The sequence below is a fragment of the Equus przewalskii genome, chromosome 7 (assembly GCF_037783145.1).
Source record: "Equus przewalskii isolate Varuska chromosome 7, EquPr2, whole genome shotgun sequence".
NCBI classification, from domain to species: domain Eukaryota; kingdom Metazoa; phylum Chordata; class Mammalia; order Perissodactyla; family Equidae; genus Equus; species Equus przewalskii.
Genome location: NC_091837.1, coordinates 9087326 through 9108351, shown reverse-complemented (window position 1 = coordinate 9108351; position 21026 = coordinate 9087326). Strand labels below are relative to the sequence as shown.

At 43.6% G+C, this 21026-nt stretch overlaps 1 protein-coding gene and 1 long non-coding RNA gene across 21 annotated transcripts in view; one reads left to right on the top strand and one right to left on the bottom strand.

Annotated features, from left to right (window-relative positions):
- The window catches only part of LOC103554110 (uncharacterized), a 28290-nt gene that overhangs the window by 1861 nt on the left and 5403 nt on the right, over positions 1–21026 (top strand). For both annotated transcript variants that reach the window (XR_011542358.1, XR_011542357.1), the window contains exon 2: positions 10522–10695. This is a non-coding gene — a long non-coding RNA (uncharacterized lncRNA). The remainder of the gene's footprint in view (positions 1–10521; positions 10696–21026) is intronic.
- Positions 6062–21026, bottom strand: part of CHEK2 (checkpoint kinase 2) — a 44384-nt gene continuing 29419 nt past the window's right edge. For 10 of the 19 annotated variants that reach the window (XM_070628681.1, XM_070628678.1, XM_070628679.1 and 7 more), the window contains 9 exons: positions 20958–21011; positions 17661–17722; positions 15727–15826; positions 14189–14275; positions 13207–13370; positions 12868–12983; positions 11757–11842; positions 7237–7317; positions 6062–6492 (listed from right to left, as the gene is read on the bottom strand). In XM_070628681.1, coding sequence (XP_070484782.1) covers positions 6403–6492; positions 7237–7317; positions 11757–11842; positions 12868–12983; positions 13207–13370; positions 14189–14275; positions 15727–15826; positions 17661–17722; positions 20958–21011 — 840 coding nt within the window. In that variant the 3' untranslated portion in view covers positions 6062–6402. Of the gene's footprint in view, positions 6493–7236; positions 7318–9655; positions 10085–11756; positions 11843–12867; positions 12984–13206; positions 13371–14188; positions 14276–15726; positions 15827–17660; positions 17723–20957; positions 21012–21026 lie in introns of those variants that run through there. The other 9 variants (XR_011542350.1, XR_011542351.1, XR_011542352.1 and 6 more) reach the window with 4 other exon arrangements.

The window sequence follows — 21026 nt, the reverse complement described above, 5'->3', positions numbered from 1 at the left end:
GTGAAGAGATGATGTTACTTCCTTGATCAAGAACTTGATCAAGTGGCTCCCACTGGCCACTTACATGGCCCTCCTACCTTTAAGAATAGAAGCCAGCATTGATGGATGGACCTCACAAACACCATGTGAGGTTAGTACTCTTATTGCACCCAGTTTACATATAAGGAAATAAAAGCTCAACAGTTTGAAGTAACTTGCCCAAAGCCAAAGTCAGGAAGTGCAGAGAGCGCAGCTTAGCACAGTACTGCTCCTACCACCACTGTTGCCAGCCCACCACCATTTGCTCATGTTGCAAAATCCTCTGCCCACCTCCAGCTGGGTGGACAATGGGAGGAGCTCTGTCAGGGAAGGAGCCTCCAGGGACCCCTTCAGCTTCCATAATGGGGGGCAGGCAGACACTTAACTTTACCATCTCCCCCTCCCACCATGACTTCATAGGATAGGGAAAAAGATCCCCCCGAAAGAAAATTGGAGTGAAATTAGGAAGAGGAAGTAGATGCTGGGCAGCCCCAAGTCAGCAGCTGGTGTCTCCCCATTGGTGAGTGTATTAATTTCCTATGGCTGCTGTAACAAATTACCGCAAATTGGGTGGCTTACAACAACACGAATGTATTCTCTTACAGTTTTCTAGGTCAGAGGTCTGAAATCAGTTTCACTTGGCTGAAGTCAAGGTGTAAGGAACTGGTTCCTTCAGGAGGCTCCAAGAGGAAAATCCATTGCCTTGCTTTTTTTCAGCTTCTAGTGGCTGCCTACATTCCTTGGCTTGTGGCCCTTTCCTCCATTTGCAACGCATATCACTCCTTCTCTTCTGACTCTGACTCCTCCTGTGTCCCTCTTAAAAAGAATATTGTGATGACATTGGGCTGGATAAGACAGGATAATCTTCCCATCCCAAGATCCGTAACTTAATCACATCTGCAAAGTCTCTTTTGCCATGTAAAGGAACATATTCATAAATTCTGAGAATTAGAAGGAGGATAGCTTTGGGCGCCATTATTCAGCCTACTCTGGTAAGTATAATCAGAGGGAGCTCGTACACAGTGCTCTGGAAACAGAGAAGGGCTGGGTGACCCTGCCCCAAGAAGGAAAAACGCCCTAAGAAACCACAGCCTTCACATTAAATATTCAAATGAGCTAAAATCCATCTAACTTGGCAATCTAAGCCTCATTCCCATAAATATACAAACCACCTAAATCACCATCTACCCCCACCCCCACCCCCACCAGGCCAGCCAAGCCTCAGAATGCTTGCACACCCTTCGTATGGAAATTACCAACCATCACCCCCATTGCCTGGGGCAACAGCTGTGTGCCCCTGATCCTGCCCTGGCTGGCTGACCAGTGGCATCTGAAAAAAGTTACAAGAGAAGCAAAATCAATGGGTCAGAAAGACAAAAGGCCAGCCGTTAGAAATTCCTGGGTTCCTGATGGCTCCCAGGCCCAGCCATCTGTAACCTTGAAACAAATCCCCTTTTCCATGAAGTACTTTGAATGGACCTCTGTTCCTTGCCACCAAGGTGTTCCAACTTGCACAGATCATGGGGCTGTACCCATTCATAATCATTGAACACACTGGCATTCAAGATTTAGACATCAACTTCTTGTGAGTTTTGTCTGTGTGAGTCAACATCCCTGAGTCTTATTGAATACGAGACTGAGGAGATGAGGAACGTTAGTTTTAGAGTCAGAAAGACCTGGGTTGGGTCCCAGCTCTACTACTTACTAGCTATGTGACATTGGACAAGTCACTCCTTCAGCCTGGGTTCCTCACCTATAACATAAGGGTGGTTGCAGGACCCAACCCATAGAATCACTGTGAGGACTAGACAAGACCAACCAAGAGAGGGGCTTTACACAGGGCCTCCTTGATCATTGTTGGGTCAACCTGACATGCCCACATGCCTTATTTGCATTTCCAAAATCCAAACAGCTCTGAAGCCTGAGAGTCATCATAACTCACTGAACTGACTTGAAGCTACTTATAGTCTTCTCTCTACTTTTTACCGTGAATATTTGCTACAGAAATATTCAATTGTTTGGTTATAGGATTCTGCAGGGTGCTACACATAGTACAGTCGATGTGCCATGTCGTCTTCCTAAAATCAGGAAAACTTGGAATTTTACAACTTATCTGGCCCCACGGTTTCAGGGACTGTGGACTTGTATCTTTATGAAGGTGAGAATTTAACACTGGCCTGTGGTATAAGCAGCTACTATCTCATGAGGACTTTGGCAGCCAGCCAGTCTCTACCAACTCCACCCCAACCTTGCTGGGCCCCTTTCCCTGCAACTTTCTAAGGGGCCTTTAGAATTTGTACGCAGCTCCCCAGGCTGAGACCAGGGATACATCCTGAAACACCTGCCTGCTTACGGCCAGGACAGACCGCCAGATGAAAGGCACACAACAACTTCAGATACACACACACAAAAGGCATGCAAACAAAGAGTTGGTCATCAAGCAGAAGCATAAAGCCCAGGTTCCAATAGGTTTTGAACAGTGTATCGATGATGATGGAAAAGCAACTGTTCCCATAATTAAAATACAAACTATAAAAAACAGAGTTAAAGAAAAACAAAGCCCAAAGTTAGCACAAGGAGGGAAATAATAAAAATCAGAGCAGAAATAAATGCAATTGAAACAAAAGACAGTAGAAAGGATCAATGAAACAAAGAGCTGGTTCTTTGGGACAATAAACAAAACTGACAAACCCTTAGCCAGATTCACAAAAAGTAAAAGAGAGAAAGCTCAAATAAATAAAATTAGAGGAGCCGGCCCAGTGGCACAGCGGTTAAGTTTGCACATTCTGCTTCAGCGGCCCAGGGTTCGCCAGTTCAGATCCTGGTAAAGACATGGCACGGCTTGGCAAGCTGTGCTGTGTGTGGTAGGTGTCCCACATATAAAGTACAGGAAGACGGGCATGGATGTTAGCTCAGGGCCAGTATTCCTCCGCAAAAAGGGAGGATTGGCAGCAGATGTTAGCTCAAGGCTAATTTCCTCAAAAAAAAATAAATAGAAAGGAAAGAGAAGAAATTACAACAGATACACAGAAATACAAAAGATTATAAAGAATACTATGAAAAGTTATATGCCAACAAATTGGACAATCTAAAAGAAATGGATAAATTCCTAGAATCTTACAACCTCCTAAAGCTGAATCAAGAAATAGATAATCTGAATAGACCAATCACAAGTAAAGAGATTGAAACAGTAATCACAAACCTCCCAGGGCCAGCCCAAGGCACAGCAGTCAGTTAAGTTCACATGTTCGGCTTTGGTGGCCCAGGGTTCACCAGTTCAGATCCCAGGTGCAGACCTACACAATGCTTGTCAAGCCATGCTGTGGCAGGCCTCTCACATATAAAGTAGAGGAAGATGGGCATGGATGTTAGCTCAGGGCCAGCTCAAGGCCAGTCTTCCTTAGAAAAAAGAGGAAGATTGGTGGCAGATGTTAGCTCAAGGCTAATCTTCCTCAAAAAAAAAAACAAAAAAACCTCCCAAAAGATAAAACTCCAGGACCAGATGGCTTCCCCTGGAGAATTCTACCAAAGATTCAAAGAAGATTTAATACCTACCCTTCTCAAACTATTTCAAAACATTAGGGAAGATGGAATACATCCTAACATTCTATGAGGCCAGCATCACCCTGATACCAAAGCCAGACAAGGACAAACAAAGAAGGAAAACTACAGGCCAATATCGCCGATGAACATAGATACAAAAATCCTCAACAAAATTTTGGCAACCCGAATACAGCAATACATCTAAAAGATTATACATCATGATCAAGTGGGATTTATACCAGGGACACAGGGATGGTTCAACATCCACAAATCAATCAATGTGATACACCACATTAACAAAATGAGGAATAAAAACCACATGATCATCTCAATAGATGCAGAGAAAGCATTTGACAAGATCCATTTATGATAAAAACCCTTAACAAAATCAGGATAGAAGAAAGTATCTCAACATAATAAAGGCCATATATGACAAACCCACAGCCATCATCATACTCATTGGAGAAAAACTGAATGCCATCCCTCTGAGAACAGGAACAAGACAAGGGTGTCCACTCTCATCACTCTTATTCAACATTGTACTGGAGGTTTTGGCCAGAGCAATTAGGCAAGAAAAAGGAACAAACGGAATCCAAATAGGCAATGAAGAAGTGAAACTCTCGCTGTTTGTAGACAACATGATTTCATATATAGAAAACCCTACAGAATCTATCAGAAAACTATTAGAAATAATCGACAACTACAGTAAAGTTGCAGGGTACAAAATCAACTTAGAAAAATCAGTTGCATTTCTATAGTCTAATAACGAACTAGCAGAAAGAGAACTCAAGAATACAATCCCATTTATAATTGCAACAAAAAAGAATAAAATATCTAGGAGTAAATTTAACCAAGAAGGTAAAAGACCTATACAATGGCAACTATAAGACATTATTGAAAGAAATGATGATGACATAAAGAAATGAAAAGATATTCCATGCACATGGTTTGGAAAAATAAACATAGTTAAAATGTCCATGCTACCCAAAGCAATCTACAGATTCAATGCAATCCCAATCAGAAGCCCAATTCTTCACAGAAATAGAACAAAGAATCCTAAATTGATATGGAGCAAGAAAATACCCCAAATAGATAAAGCAATCCTGAGAAAAAAGAACAAAGCTGGAGGCATCATAATCCCTTACTTCAAAATGTACTACAAAGCTACAGTAATCAAAACAGTATGGTACTGGTGCAAAAACAGACACACAGATCGATGAAACAGAATTGAAAGCCCAGAAATAAAACCACACATCCAGGGACAGCAAATCTTCCACAAAGGTGACAAGCACATTCAAGGGAGAAAGAAAGTCTCTCCAATAAATGGTGTTGGGAAAACGGGACAGCCACATGCAAAAGAATGAAAGTAGACCATTATCCTTCACCATACATAAAAATGAACTCAAAATGGATCAAAGACTTGAAGGTAAGACCTGAAACCATAAAATTTCTAGAAGAAAATATAGGCAGTACACTCTTTGACATTGGTCTTAACAGGATCTTTTGGAATACCATGTCTTCTTGGACAAGGGAAACAAGTGGGACTTCATCAGACTAAAGAGCTTCTGCCAGGCAAGGGAAACCAGGATCAAAACAAAAAGACAACCCACCAACTAGAAGAAAATATTTGCAAATCATATATCTGACAAGGGGTTAAACCCCATAATATATAAAGAACTCACACAACTCAACAGCAAAAAAACAAACAACCCGATCAAAAGATGGGCAGAGGATATGAACAGACATATCTCCAAAGAAGATATACAGATGGCCAATAGGCACATGAAAAGATGTCCAACATCACTAATCATCAGGGAAATACAAATCAAAACTACACTAAGATATCACTTTACACCCATTAGAATGGCTATAATTACCAAGACAAAAAATAACAAACATTGGAGAGGTTGTGGAGAAAAGGGAACCCTCATACACCGCTGGTGGGAATGCAAAGCGGTACAGCCACTATGGAAAACAGTATGGAGATTTCTCAAAAAACTAAAAATAGGGGCCAGCCCGGTGGCGCAGCAGGTAAGTGCACACATTTCGCTTTGGCACCCCGGGGTTTGCCGGTTCAGATCCCGGGTGCAGACATGGCACCACTTGGCAAGCCATGCTGTGGTAGGCGTCCCACATATAAAGTAGAAGAAGATGGGCACAGATGTGAGCTCAGGGCCAGTCTTCCTCAGCAAAAAGAGGAGGATTGGGAGCAGATGTTAGCTGAGGGCTGATCTTCCTCAGAAAAAAAAAACTAAAAATAAAAATACCATATGACCCAGCTATCCCACTACTGGGTATTTATCCAAAGAACTTGAAATCAACAATTCACAGAGACTTAGGCACCCCTATGTCCATTGTAGCATTAGTCACAATAGCCAAGATGTGGAAGCAACCCAAGTGCCCATCAACCAATGACTGGATAAAGAAGATGTGGTATATATACACAATGGAATACTACTCAGCCACAAAAAAAGACAAAGTCATCCCATTCGCAACAACATGGATGGACCTTGAGGGTATTTATGTTAAGCGAAATAAGCCAGACAGAGAAAGACAAATACTGTATGATTTCACTCATATGGGGAAGATAAACAAACACATGGACAAAGAGAACAGTTCAGTGGTTACCAGGGGGAAGGGGGCTGCGGGCGTGGGCACAAAAGGGTAAAGGGGAGCACTGATATGGTGACTAACAAAAAATAATGTACAAATGAAATTTCACAGTGTTGTAAGCTATTATAACCTAAATTTAAAAAAAAAAAGTTATTTAAAAAAAAACAGATTTAAAGAAAATGTCAGCAAGGTTCAAGAAGGTACATTTCTTCCATGTTCAGCTAGTGTTCATGAGACAGCAGTGCACACAGTCGGGCGCTTTGTGGTGTCAGAATCCTCTGCTTCCCCTTCAAGAGGCCGCTTTCGACTTGTGGAAGGCTGGAGATAAGGGAAAAGGGAGAAATGTTCAAAGAAAACCACTGGATTCTTTGATTGTCTTCATTGACCTCTGAATCTCCACTACACCTCTCGAGACTCAGACAAGCTTATCAAACTCACATTTCTCTCCCCTGTGGCTTCCAACCATTCAAAGATATATACTGAAAGTCAGCAGCATAGCCAGCCTCCTTCTGGTCACCTTCTCCTAAATTATGAAGTGTAAAGGGACTACAACACCCCTCACCAGGAGCCCCAAGCCTTGTTCTTTTGTGAGAAGACAACATTTTGTGTCTTTGTTTTCCCATTTATAAAACTGCGAAGGGGCAGTGGGAAGAGGGGTGTTATCATTCACCAACAGAAGATAGGACAAGAATGAATAGATATTAACTTATGAAGAACTTGAAGAGGAATAAAATTATAATCAATAAATTATCAACCATTCGCCCACACTTTAAATTTTTCAACAAATTTAAATTTGAACCTCTAAAATAGGCTTCCAATCTTGACTGGCAGGAGACGTCCTAAAAGACACTCCCTAGCTGGGCTTCTCTAATGCATTAAACATACTCTTCATTATTAAATCTTCTAAGGCTGCTAGAGCAGATCAAGCTGAAACAAAATATACCACATTGATCCTAAAAACAATGTTAAGCAATTGCTGCTAAAGAGGCTATTGGAATTCAACATCCTTGCTCATCTGCTCTTTAAACTTAGCCTACGTTTAATGACCCTCATCCAGAATACCTGGGCTGGGGCCTCAGGTAGAGCCGTTGATTTATTTTCTTCAGAAAGCAAATTCTGAAATTTTCTCTTCATGTCCTCATCCTGTGAAGAAATGAGAAACATAAATAGGTTGTGTCTGAGGGAAAGAAAGCTCCTAGAAAGACAAGGCTAGGATGCCCCTGGAAACAGGGAAGTGGGAAAAGACATCCAGTATGTGCACCTAGAGGCATACCTTTGCTGGAGCTCCAGGAGAGAAAGGTGGTCCTCACCTCTGCCTTCCCAGAGTGGTCTAATCAGCAGTCAGGACTCAAACCCACATACCTAAGAGCTCTCAGTGGGTCAGAGACAACCACAGACCTTAGCAGTCAAGACTTGCAGAACCAGCATCCCAGATGCTGAGAGATGGCAAGCAGGAGGCCAGAGGCTGGGGTTGGCTCAGTTCTCTGGGGGCTGACTCCAGGACACCCCCTCTCCTCCTTGATAACAATGAAGCCAGTAACTGGGGCCAGCCTAACAAACCAACTCAGCACCCTAGGAAAATTCAGCCAGCAACTGCTGTACAAGTCCCAGAAGGACTTCAGGTGCACAATAGCCTAGAGCTTGGCTCTAACGAGAAAGGAAGACAATAAGAGGCCACAGCATTACAGGTGTTTCTTGCTGCTGGAGGGGGCAGAGGGGGTGCAGCACATGCACATCCTGCCCAGATGTGTATGAGGGTAACTCCTACCTCCCTGGACATTCACTTCTGCAGGGTTCAAAGATTTGCCTCTGGGAGTCCTGAGAGGTGACCCGGTGCAGCTCTCCCCGCCTTCAGAAAGGTAAAGCATCCATGACTAGGATCAGAGGCTTTGAGGACAGCTGGACGCCCAGCTCAGCCACCCACAAGTAACGTGTGCAGAATACAGACCCAGAGCTGCCTGATTCCAAAGCCCCACTTACTTTCCCACCCAACCCTACTCTTCCCACTAAGCCACGTGTACCATGGTGGGTGGGGGAGAGGACATGGGAGTGAAGGCCTCCAACATTCAGCAAATTAATGGGTATAAAAAACTTCAGTGCTCAAAGATGAATTCACCTGTTATATATCTCGTGGAGAATCACCTGCTTCCATCGCTCTGTTGATGGCATCACTCAGTGTAGCTCCCCACTGCCCATTTTGAGAGTGCCAAGTTCATCTGGATTCCACTCCACAACCTCCCTTAGGATCTCACTTCTGGCACAGTGCCACTCTAAAGGTCCGCGCCTTATTTCCTCCTACACCTGCTCACAGCCTTCCCCGGGAATGCCCTCCTGGCCCTCCTGCCCGTCCCCCTCGCCCACCTTTCTCATTCACTCCATGAACAAATATTTCCCCAGCACTCTTAGATGCCAGGCACTGTGACAGGCACAGGGGCCTCCATATCAGAGGGACTCAGTCAATGTTGAAAATGCTGTCCTCTATTGTTGTGGGCTGAACTCTGGCTCCCCTCCCCCCCCCTTCAAATCCATATGTTGAAGCCCTAACCCCCAGTGCTGTGACTATATTTGGAAACAGGGTCCGTAAAGAGGTGATTAAGTTAACATAAGGCTGTTAGGGTGGGGCCCTAATCCACTATGACTAGTGTCCTCCCAAGAAGAGAGGCCGGCCTGGTGGTGCAACAGTTAAGTTCGCATGTTCCGCTTCAGCGGCCCAGGGTTCACTGGTTCAGATCCCGGGTGCGGACATGGCACCACTCGGCAAGCTATGCTGTGGTAGGCGTCCCACATATAAAGTAGAGAGAGATGGGCACGGATGTTAGCTCAGGGCCAGTCTTCCTCAGCAAAAAAGAGAAGGATTGGCAGCAGATGTTAGCTCAGGGCTAATCTTCCTCAAAAAAAGAAAGAGAAAGAGACAGCAGGGATGTGAGCGCACAGAAAAAAGACTATGTGAGGACACTGGGAGAAGGCGGCCAACCTGCAAGGCAAGGGGAGAGGCCTCGGGAAAAACTAAGGCTGCCAACACCTTGAAATTGGACTTCTAGCCTCCAGAACCGTAAGAAAATAAATTTCTGTTGTTTAAGCCACCCAGTCTTGGGTGTTTTGTTATGGCAGCTCTAGCAAATGAATACACCCATGTCAGCCCCAGGCTACCCAACCGTTAGACACTATCCACACCGTGTGAACCTGTGAGTACCTCAAGCCCCGTGGTTAGTGGTCCCATCTCATCCTGGGGATCCCCCATACTCTGCACCTACCTCTCTTAACACATGTATCCCACTGTTCTGTAGTGACCCTGGTCAGGCCTGGCCCCCACTCAGACTGTCAGAACCCCAAGGCAAGGGCTTATCTTAACTCCTCTTTGCATCCACAGTACCTAACAGTGCTCAACATAGGAGCTCATTAATTGTCCCCTGAAAGAATGAATGCACTAAGAAATGAAACCATGCTGGAACGCCCCTTGTGGCAGCCCAACAGAACTGACCACAAGCCCATTTAGGCCTACATTTAAAACAAGTCAATTAGCAATAATTTGGAAAAGGAGCTCATTACATACCACAGGTCGCAACGTGTACCTCTAAATATCCTTCCTCTGAGGTGTCTACAGTCTATTCAGTAATATTAAATTGTAATATGCCTCAAAGGGAAGCAGGAAGGAATCCTCTATTTTGGGAAGTGAACACGAGGCCAAAAGTGGATATAAGGGATGCTCCCCAAACTGGACACTATTAATGACAAAACAGAGACCGGAATTCACATTCCAAATGCTCAGTCCAGTGGCAGATCCACAAAACCGTTTGGTTTCTTCAAAAACACTGAATTTTCCCAAAATAAAAGCTGAACTATCGCTAGCAGATGATTTACATGGGGAATCTGCATCCTTGTCCTCACTCAATGTTCGCTCCACCTTTTGCTGCAAAAACAAAAAGTAGACAAAAGGGTGTTCAAGTGAGACCCCTGTGGCAGGGCTGAACTTTACCTCTTCCTCCGTGTCAGTAACAGTTTTCTTTTGAGACAAGAAAAATCAGATAGACTTGTTTAAATTTCCGGCAGATGCAAACCCTGTTCCCAGGCCTAACTGGCAAGCTCCTCCACCTCCACATCTGGCCCCAAGAGTTTCCCTAGCAGGGCACTTGAAAAGAGCCAAGAGGCATGTTTTTCTTTTTCATCGAAATTAAATTCCCACATGCAAAGGCACCCTTTGTTTCCAAATTCCTTTTCTCCAGGGTCCTGCTGTTTCAAATCTGTGTGGTCTATTATGTGCTAAATCATCTGACAGATTTCTTCTGGGGGGACTGGTGTTTCCAGGGCAACATCCCAAACATATATCTACTTTTTTGTTCTTTTAAGGATTTGTTGTTCTCAACCTGAGCAAAACTGTTAAGAGGTGAAGGGTTGGAAAAGAGAAAGAATGAGGACGGTCTTCCCCAGAGTCCCAGAAGCACAGTGCTGCGACTGGCTGGCTCGAGGATTTCCTGGAACAGTAACCCTCCAGAGTGACAGCCCCTGGTTCAAGCTACCTGGGTAAGTCCCCACCCCACAGGAAACAGAGACCGAATGAAAGTTAGTAGAAAGGGGCATGGCTGTGCCAAATGGACTGCACATAATTGAAGACCTGACGCTCGTCAGAAGAAAACTGCCCGATGCTGTAAGTTAACTCCAAAACCAAAGACTAGCCCAGCAAACCACAAAGGACCTCCAACTCTGGCAGCTCCAGTGAGGTCAGTGCATAACCCAATGGCAGCCACAACCCCCAGCAGAAACACAGCGGTAATGCAGACTTGAAAGGCGCAGGTAACAGCCTGCACTAATGGCATGCTTACTCACCATGAACAAGAAGTGGGACCCTTTATACTCAATCACTTGGGCCTGAGAAATAGCCAGATTCTCCCCCAGAGAGGCTGTCCTCCTCCTCCTAACCTGCTTCCCTGATTTAAGGTTGAAGATGGTTGGAATGCAGCCCACCCCACCTGTTTGGGGTGGGGGTTTGAGGAAAGAGTAGGGCACAGCTGGGGGTGGAGGTGTGATGCTAGAACCAACCGTGAAAGGAACACAGCCAAACTGCAGACTCAGGAAGCCAAGTGGAACCAGGACAGGCCATAAAGTGGGCTTGTCCATCCAAGAGCCACATGTTTAGTTGAAAAGGTTGCACCCAAACACAAAGACACACCCACACTCACACCCATACACACACACACACACACACACCCCACACACCTAAAATTCGATCTAAAACAATTGCATTCAACAGACCTAGGGGCTGGCCCTGTGGCTGAGTGGTTAAGTTCGCGCACTTGCTTCGGCAGCCCAGGGTTTCACCAGATCGCAATCCCGGGCGCGGACATGGCACCGCTCATCAAGCCATGCTGAGGCGGTATCCTACATGCCACAACTAGAAGGACCCACAACTAAGAATACACAACTATGTACCGGGGGGCTTTTGGGAGAAAAAATTAAAAAAATAAAATCTTATAAAAACAGACCAAACAAAGCAAACATTGTGTTTCCATCTTCCTTCTCATGTCTCAGGCACAAATCAGGGCTGCCCATGTATTTTTTGCTAGTAGGCACTGCCCCATACCCACCTGAAGCCACGGGTGTCTTAAAGCTTCTTCTGTTGTAAAACGTGCCTTTGGATCCACTATCAACAACTTCTTGACAAGGTCCAGAGCTAAAGCAATAAGATAATTTGGCAAATCACGGTGAAAAGGATAGATACATTAAATCAGCAAAATTAAGTATGCCAGAATCACAGGCCAACATCCAGAAAGAGGAGAGAGGGGCTGAGGTCATTGTGAGTCAGCAGGCGTGGTGGGCAGGGCCCCCTAATCCTCCTCACTCTGTATTCATCAGAGTGCTGTGAGAATACCAGAAATGACCATGATGCTCCCCATCTCGCCCTGCTCGCACATCACAACCTCTTAACCCTCTGTTCCCTCTCTCATTATTGGACTCAAGTTCAAAACTAATTAAAGCTGCACTTCCACCCAGTTCTAAGACACTCAGGATACTCTGCCAACTCTCCCCGAGACCCATGGATTGATGGTGAAAAGTTCCTCAGCCAGCGAAAGGCTCCTTGGAACTGTAGTCTTGGCAGAAATAAAGCTTGAGAGCCAGCCACAAAGGGAGGCTAGCTTGTTTATTGCAACATTATTCCTTAGACAGTCTGACATTTAACACAATCATCTATGTTATGTTATTTGACATGTAGCTTTAGCTTGCTACTTTTTCTTTTGAGAATTACAAAGTTGTACTTTTAAATTCTAAAACAAAGTAACTAATTATATTCAACTTTTACATGCTTACTCAAACGAAACCTTATAACTAAAAAGTTACTTATTATTTTGCACACTTAAATAGGTGCCAGGTATTTGCATATGTTACACTTAACCCTCACAAAAACACTTTAAGCTAGGAGTTTATTGTTATAAATGATATGGAGACTCAGAGAGGTTAAGTAACTCGCCTAAGGTCACATAGCTAGGACGTAGTCAGCTCAGGTCTTGAGGCTAGATCGGCCGAGCTCTGGAGCCCACACTGTTAACAACTTCTTTTGCCTCTCAAATGATACAAAACTAACAACAGAAAATAACAGAATTGACAGAAGAAAACATCAGGAAATTTGAAAAGAAACTCCCACCACAGCACACACACATTTTAGCAAACCACAAATTCTTAACCCTTTCGTATCCATACCCTTCTCTGAGACCTCTGCCCAGACTTCAGGAATGAAGTTGTATTTTCCACTGGTGATCTGATCCTTCAGTGACACTTGAGTCTTATGCTCAGAGAAAGGTGGATACCCACTAAGGCTTAATATTGGTAGAGAGAGAAAGGAAAAGAAATCAAGTGGCATTCTCAGTGGCATTCGGATATACAGATTTCTTTTTCAGCATAATGAAAAATTAGATTTTTCTTTAAATCGATGGTCAAAAAAAGTGTCCTAAATTAAACACAAGCTCTCTCCCGGGACATATTTCTGATTTCACCTAATTACCTCTAACCAGACTCTGAAGCAATGAAAACTTTTCTTACCAAATAAAAAGAATAACTCCTAAACTCCAGCAGTCCACAGCACGGTTATATCCGGCAGTTCCAAAGGAATTAAGAACTTCAGGAGCCAAGTAGGTGGGGGTACCACATAAGGTTCTCATGAGAGAGGTCTCCCCCAGAATCTTGGACTGCCCAAAATCTGTAATCTAAAATTAAGGACAAAAGGGAATCAATTTTAATGGCATCATAAAAAAAAAGGACTAACATAGTCTGCGGTCCCAAAAGACATGCAGGCTAGATGAGTGCCTATCCAATAATTCCCGCCTGCCGTTAATCTGGCATCTGCAAATTCACGTCTTTGTAAAGTAATCTCAAGCTCTGCAAGTTATTTAATTTTGCTTAAATTAAAATTTCTGAGCCAAGGAACCTCAAGGCCCAGGGTTTTTTCCAACTTATCCGTGTTCTCTGTAGTCTCACAAAATGTTTATAGCCCTTATCACAGACACTCTAGGATTCTAACTAGTAATGCATGGTTCTTCTTAGACCCTGGTTTTTCAACCTTGGCTGCACACTGGAATACCTGAGGAGCTTGGAAAAAAATACTTACACTTGGGTGCCACCTTCAAGAGATGCTGAAGTGTCATGGTTCTTTAAAATTAAATTAATTAAATATTTATTTAATTTAATCAACAGTGATTCTAAAAGGAAGCCAGGCTCAGGAAGCACTGCCTCAGACAAAGGGAAGGGGATGACAGGGGATGTGCTTTACTCCTCCATTTAGACCACTCCCTCCCTCCCTCTGAATACAGAAGTGGCTTGTATACAGTGGAGCCCAATAAAAGCTCATTAGACTCTGGATTGGAGCAATACCACCTGACCTCTAAAATAATTTTAAAATAATTGTTTTTTAAAAACTAATAATTCTCAATCTTTATATGCTCCTACGTTTTACCTGATGAATTAAAAAACAGTTTCTAAACAGAAATCTACTGGAGTGATCACACACAGAACACAAATTTCTCACCTTTATAAGACAGTCCTCTTTTTGAGATGAGAGGAGAACATTCTCTGGCTTTAAGTCCCGATGGATAATGCCATTTTCATGAAGGTACTACACACAAAGGGAGGCAGGACCCTTAGACTTATGGAGTAGGTACATCAGCAGATACACACACACGCATCTTACAGCTGGGTGAAACCGTAAGCCATGTTACTCTCAACCATAGTCTCAAAAATCACAGAAAACCATTGGGTAAAGGGGTTAGTGTTTACAAATTTGTTTTCAAGAAAATCATTAAAGAGTAGAAGAGTGAAAAAGGCAACTTATGACAGTAAACCTTTTATTTCATTTTTCAAGATAATAAATATCCCTTCCCATTGGCAGGCGTCAATGTCAATAACAAAAATGTAAATGAGTGATATAAAATATCTTGAGACCATATTAAAGTAAAGCGTAAAAATTCCATCAAACTAATATATTTGGTTGTTCCATCCCTGAGAATATTTTTAAAAGGAATCTGTAAAATACATATTTGTAAATTATCTGTTTAAATACCCAGAGTTCACATATTCCTCGATGCAAAGACTATTAGTCTTCGAAAACTCTACGGTTGAAATACAATGTTGATGGTTGTGTGTTCATTTTTATATATTGTCATATTTCTTTAGGAAAAAGAAATTCCCACATCCACCGATCTGCACTCAATTCACCCAGATATACTTGGTATAATAAAAGGGAGGAAATAAACCAGTAAGAGAGTAAAGCACTGGTTAGATGTTTATGGACTTCAGTCTTCCCTGGCCTAGGGAAAAATTTCCTCCAAAACACTTCTACTGGGAAAGGGACCTGGTGAAGCCCCCAGGGAGGGCAAACCCAGATGAAGCATCCCAGGAAAATCTCTCCATCCTCACTCAGCAAGCACTACTTCCAATCACTGTTTCCTGCAAGGAGCAAGATTTCAAGGGAAGAAACCTCGGTGGGGAAGCACCACAGCCAAACCTGGTTTGAGAAAGGGTGATGTTCCTCGAAGCAGGCAGGCTACCCCCGGCTGTTCCTCCACCCAACACTTTCCCAAAGTAGAGAAGAGAAGGCAGCAACACAAGCCTGCCTGCCTGCCCGCTGCAGTTAAGAGGATGCTCCACGGAAGGGAACACCCAGCACCGTGCCATGGGGAGCGATCCGTCTGTCACAACCGCCCAAACTTGCCATCCTTACCCTCATACCTGCCCTACTCCCACCCTAAGAGGTAAAGGCAGATTGCTATAAGGATCAGGCAGAAGTAGAGACCAATCCTCCAGAAATACCGCCAAGCTAAAGAGAAGACACATGGAACTGTGCATTTATTTCTGTAACTCCCTTTCTTACTCTCTCTTAAGCTTCACAGCATGCGCTGTCTCATCTGAGTCAAAGGGGTGAGAAGTTTTTGCCAAGAACAGAACAACACACACACAGACTCTCGGCTCTCTGGGTTTTCATCCACGGTCGCTCGCTTTCTGCCTAACTCAGGGAGTAATTCACCTAGAGGAAAGCAGGTTATCCAAAGAACTGAGGAATTCTCTTACCTGTACAGCCAGGAGCATCTGGTAAAAATAGAGTTTGCATGTAGCTTCTTTCAGGCGTTTATTCCCCACCACCCTGTCAAAGAGCTCTCCTCCTTCCATCCTGAAACACACAAAGCAGGGGGCTCGTTCCTGGAGGGAAACTCACTTGGAGGGAAAATAATAACACAAAAAAAACAAACTCATTAACACAGGAAAGAGTTGCCATTTTTATTCACTCTTGACTCCCATTTGTAAATGGCAATGAGGTAATGACCCTCATCCACAATCCGATGTGCCCGTGGGAAACTAAGGAACAAGGAAGGATGAAAGGAGTGTGCAGTGGGCAACGGAGACACTTAGGAAGGTTGTAAAAGTGTTTCAATAGATCAGAGGTGGGGCCAGGAACATTTTATAGTGCACTCCAGGTGATTCTGAGACTGGTGGAGAGAAGCCAGCAGGAGCCTATAATCAGACAACCAGGGTCTGAGCCCCAGCTCCACCACAGTCCAGCTGTGGGATTTTGGCAAACTTATGTAACCTCTCTGAGCTTGTCTCTGCCTCTTAAAAAAATAGGGATGATCCCCCCTATCTTGATGGCTGTCACAAAAATTAAGAGAGAAGTGATGTAGGTAAAGCACCTGGTACGGTGTAGACGCTTGGCAAGAAGATTCAATTCCTTGTGCTTCAGTTTGCTCTTCTCTAAAGTGGGGCTAAAAATAGTAACCCACCCATAACCTGTAAGTAACCTGGCTGACTGTAAAGAAGGTTAAATGATTCAATCCACGTAAAATGCTCAGAGCAGTACTCTGCTCATATTAAGTGCTTAATTAGAATCAGTTACTGTTATATTATTATATTATTATTATTATTATAATTAAGCTGTTTTAACTAGATCCAGTCAGGTCCCAAGCTCCTATTTAATAGCAACAGATATTCCCCTAAGTACCACACAGGCCATCCAGTCTCCCCTGGTGCTATGATTGGGGCTGTTGTCTAGTAGATAATCTTTTTTTCTTTCTTTTCTTCTTTTTTTTTTTTTTTGGTGAGGAAGATTATCACTGAGCTAACATCTGTGCCAATCTTCCTCTATTTTGTATGTGGGACGCTGCCACAGTATGGCTTGATGAGCAGTGTGCAGGTCTGCAACTGCGATCCAAACTGGTGGACCCTGGATCACTGAAGCAGAGCACACAAACTTAACCAATGCACCACTGGGCCACCCCTGGTATATAATCTTAATGGTCACCTGCATAGCCACAGTTGGTCACTCAGATGCAAAGCCTTGCCTGTCTGCCACAATAGCCACCCCTAGAAACACTACATTTTTATGCAGGAACAGACATCAAGACAGGCCCCTTCCAGGAATGAGACAGGAAATGATTTTCATCACACCAAATAAGACAGGACTTTATGGCCACTGAAATAAACCAGCAAGTAAACCAGCACCTGAGAGATACTCAGGTGTCACCATGCAACCTGGTACCGTGATCCCAAACAGAAAGGTCCACCCTTAACAGGCAGGTATTTCAGTGTAATAATATCCACCTGTGGTTAAGCACCTACAGATGCCAGGTGCTCTGCTGGGGGCTTTCCCTCCCTCATAGCATTTAATCACTACGACTTGGTGCACAGGGGCATCCTTATCTTCCCCATTTAACACTAGGAAAATGAGACTCAGAGGTGAAATAAACTAACCCGAGGGCAGTCAGTCACTTAGAGAGTGAGATTCAAACACAGGCCTCAGATCCAGGGCCTGGGACCTCTCAGCCACCTTCCTTTGGAAACACCAGAGGGATTTTAGGATTTATACGAACCCCACACACACACTCTTTGTGGGCCCCACCACCACATACATACAATGAGGGTCCCCAGGATGAGAAATGCATGCCAGCATTCGATTCTTTGGGGGCTTACAGGCATTTAAGTGGAAACAAATAAAAAAGTTTACTACTTACAATTCCAAAACAATATAATAATCTTCAGCATCAAAAAAGTCTTTAATCTTGATGATACAAGGCTAAATGAGGGAAAAAAGGAAAACTAGTGAGAAGCTCCCAAGAGGAAAACCACAAGGGCAAAGTGGGGACATCGGCCTGGAGGGTGAGGGAGGTCAAGTTTTCATTCTTAAGTTGGATGGCGAGTTGAAAGGTGTTCATTTTATTGGTTTGCTTTACAATTTACAATTACTATTTTATGTGTGTTAAATATTATATAATTTAAAAATATTTAAAGGAAGGAAAAGAGGAGAGTGAGGAGGAGGGAAAAGAAGGGATGAGATGAAAGGCAGGCAGGCAGGAAGACAAGAGAGAAATCCTTTGGCTTCTTGCTGCCTAGAGGCTAAAATCTAATTTCTCAGCAGGGATTAGCAAGCCCTTCGTGACCCAGCCCCTCGTCTTGCCCCGACCCACCAGCACGGCCTCATCTCCTACTCCTGTTCCAAGCGTCCTCCTCTCCAGACCACTAAACTCCCCATCAGCCCAGACTCCCTGTGCTCTTTCTCAGCACCACACTTTTCCTCAGCTACCTCCCTGCCTGGTGGTCCAGCCCTCTGGGCACACTCGGCCTCAGGCATCAGGCTCCAGCTCAAATGTCTCCCTCAGAATGCACCACACTCCCTGCGGTGGTTCTAATCTGTGCCACCCCACACTGCACCTTTAGCATCTGTCTCCCAGCCAGGCTGTGAGCTCCAGGAGGGCAGAGAAAGGAAACTAACACCCACCACGGGTCTCCTTTCATCAGACACCGCATGGGCCGAGTCAAGTCTTATTTATCTTTCGAGGACTAACACTCAGCAGAACGGCTGGCACTCAGAAGACACTCATATGCTGCCCATATTAATACCAACAACATCAATAACAGATACACCACCCACTGAGGGTAGACCCTGCCAGCCACATTGTGAGCATGGAACACATGGCCATGGGAGTCAGACTGAGAGCCAACAAGTTCCACCACTCCTTCCCTATGATCACAGTATAGTTGGCTCTGCAGGAACATGTGTTATGGTCACAATAAAGAAAACACTGAACAGGCACTAAAGTACTTTATTAAGAGGCATAGAAAGGAAAGAAGAACTGAAATTCTCATAAAACACAACAGGAAGGCAATAAGCTATGTAAAATTGATAAACCAAGAGATAATAGTTTGTTATGTAGAAATACGGAAGTAAAATCTCAAAAAAAAAAAAAAACGCTAAAAGAGATGTAAAATGTTTGCAGAGAGGGAGATTAGGAAGGCTGTGGAACTTTTAGCACTATCTGACTCCAGCTATACACAAGTGATAAAGTAAAAAAGAGAAGCAGAAGGAAAGATATGCACGGAAAAGGAACAGGAGATTAGAGCTAAGAATGAGAGCGGCTTGGTTCAGCTTGGCTTCATCAGGCAGAGGCAGTGCCCACCTGGGAATGGGTGGGGCCGGGAGCTCACAGAGCATGAAGAGGTCCTCTTGGGTCAAAGCCAGCATGAGCTGTCTCCTCTAGTAGGCACTGTCTCCAGGGTCACTGGCTGGAGCTGTCACAGCTGAAAGTGTCTCTCAGGAACCAGAGGCTACTAACCCAGCCCCTCCATTTAGGTCACACGGGGAACAGTTTAGGGAATTATAGATCCCTACCATTCCCCAAGTGTGTTTTCTGTGCTGAAAGCTTTACGAGCACATCTCATTTAATTCTCACGCTGACCTTTGAGGTAAATATCCCATTGTGTCCATTGGACAGATGAGGAAATAGAGGCTCCAGAAACTGAAATGAGCTTCTCAGAGCCAAGAGGTGACAGAGATGATATGGGACCCCAGGTCTGTCTCCCCACTAGACTGAAGCCGCATGAGAGGAGGGATGGCCAAGTCCATCCGTGCTCACTACTGCCCGGGGCCTAGAAGACAACCTGGCACAATACGTGTTTGACAGTTGATTGAATCAATGCCTGACTCCAAAGGCCAGAGTCTACTGGACTCTATTAGGCTCAACTCATTGTCCTCAAGCAACAAAATGCACTCATGAGCCCAAATTAAATTCCCAAGGGCTTCCACGTGCCCTTGTAAATTGCCAAGAAGTATCTCCAGAGATCTTTTTTAGGGTTCTAAATTCCTCTTGACTGCAGTGGACATTGGACTTGTATAAATATTATGTTTGGGGATCCTCTGACATCAGAGAAAATTCTCTGAGGATTCTAAGTGTTTATCTTAGGGGTATGTTTGAAGCAACTCCACCCCAAATAATTAGAGGGCTCTTCTCTTTAACAAGAGATTCCAGATCCCTTGGAGAAGAAGAAAAATTTAGGCAAGAAGGAAGTTGGAAGGGAATTAGAAGAAAGTCAAGCAGGAAGGTCAGCCACGCAGATTCTCATGGGTTTTCAGATCCACCATGGGTTCTAAAGGAAGCTGCTGAATTATTGTGATGATGGCAGTGATTTTGGTCTTAGTTTCTATTTGTTGTTTGGGGCAATTTGAGGAGATGAGAAAAGGGAGAAGAAATCTTGTTGGTTGGAGGTTAAGAATCAGCATAAGATAATTCTTAGCTGGACAGACTGGAGGTCTTATTTCAAGTTTCACTCGAGTGCCTACCTAGCTCATGACTTCATGAGGGCTCATGAATTAATGAAGAAATGAAAAGAACAATAAAAAGGAAGATGGAATCCACAACGCTAACTTTCTCTTCTCACATCTTTAGACACTTCCATTGAGACAAGGTCATCACGGCACAAAAAAGATAGGAACTATGTACACTCAACAAAGCCACTGACACCATTTAGTCAGATGTAAGGACAGAATGTTGTCATACTTATTGGATACCCTTGAATTTATTTGATTTACTCCAAATGAAGTAAATGGAAATCAGTACTGTCAAAAGGTATGCAGAGGTGTTAAAACTTCAGGTATAATTAAACCAAATTTGCCAAATTAGCATTGTCTTCACAAAGATAATCAGTTGATCAAGCCCCTATGAAATATAATATTTAGGAGATTTACTATCTCTTTTGGTCAGAAACTAACTCAGTGGAAATATCACATAATTATTTAATCATGAAATCTTTACATAGTATTGTCCTCTCAAAATTTCAGGGTAAAGTTTCTTCCCAGCTAAATGGCAGCTAAAAACATATATGCGTGCATGCAAACACACACATGTACACATTTACATACACAGTTAAGGAACCCAGGTTAATACCAGCTTTATTATATTGAAATGCTTTGCACTCCTGCTATATTTTGAGATGAATGAATTCAGGTATGGGTCATATTTTACAGCAATACTTACATGATTTAGTTTTTTCAAGATTTCTATTTCTGTTTCCACATTGAGAGCTGGATCCTTTGATAAATAAAA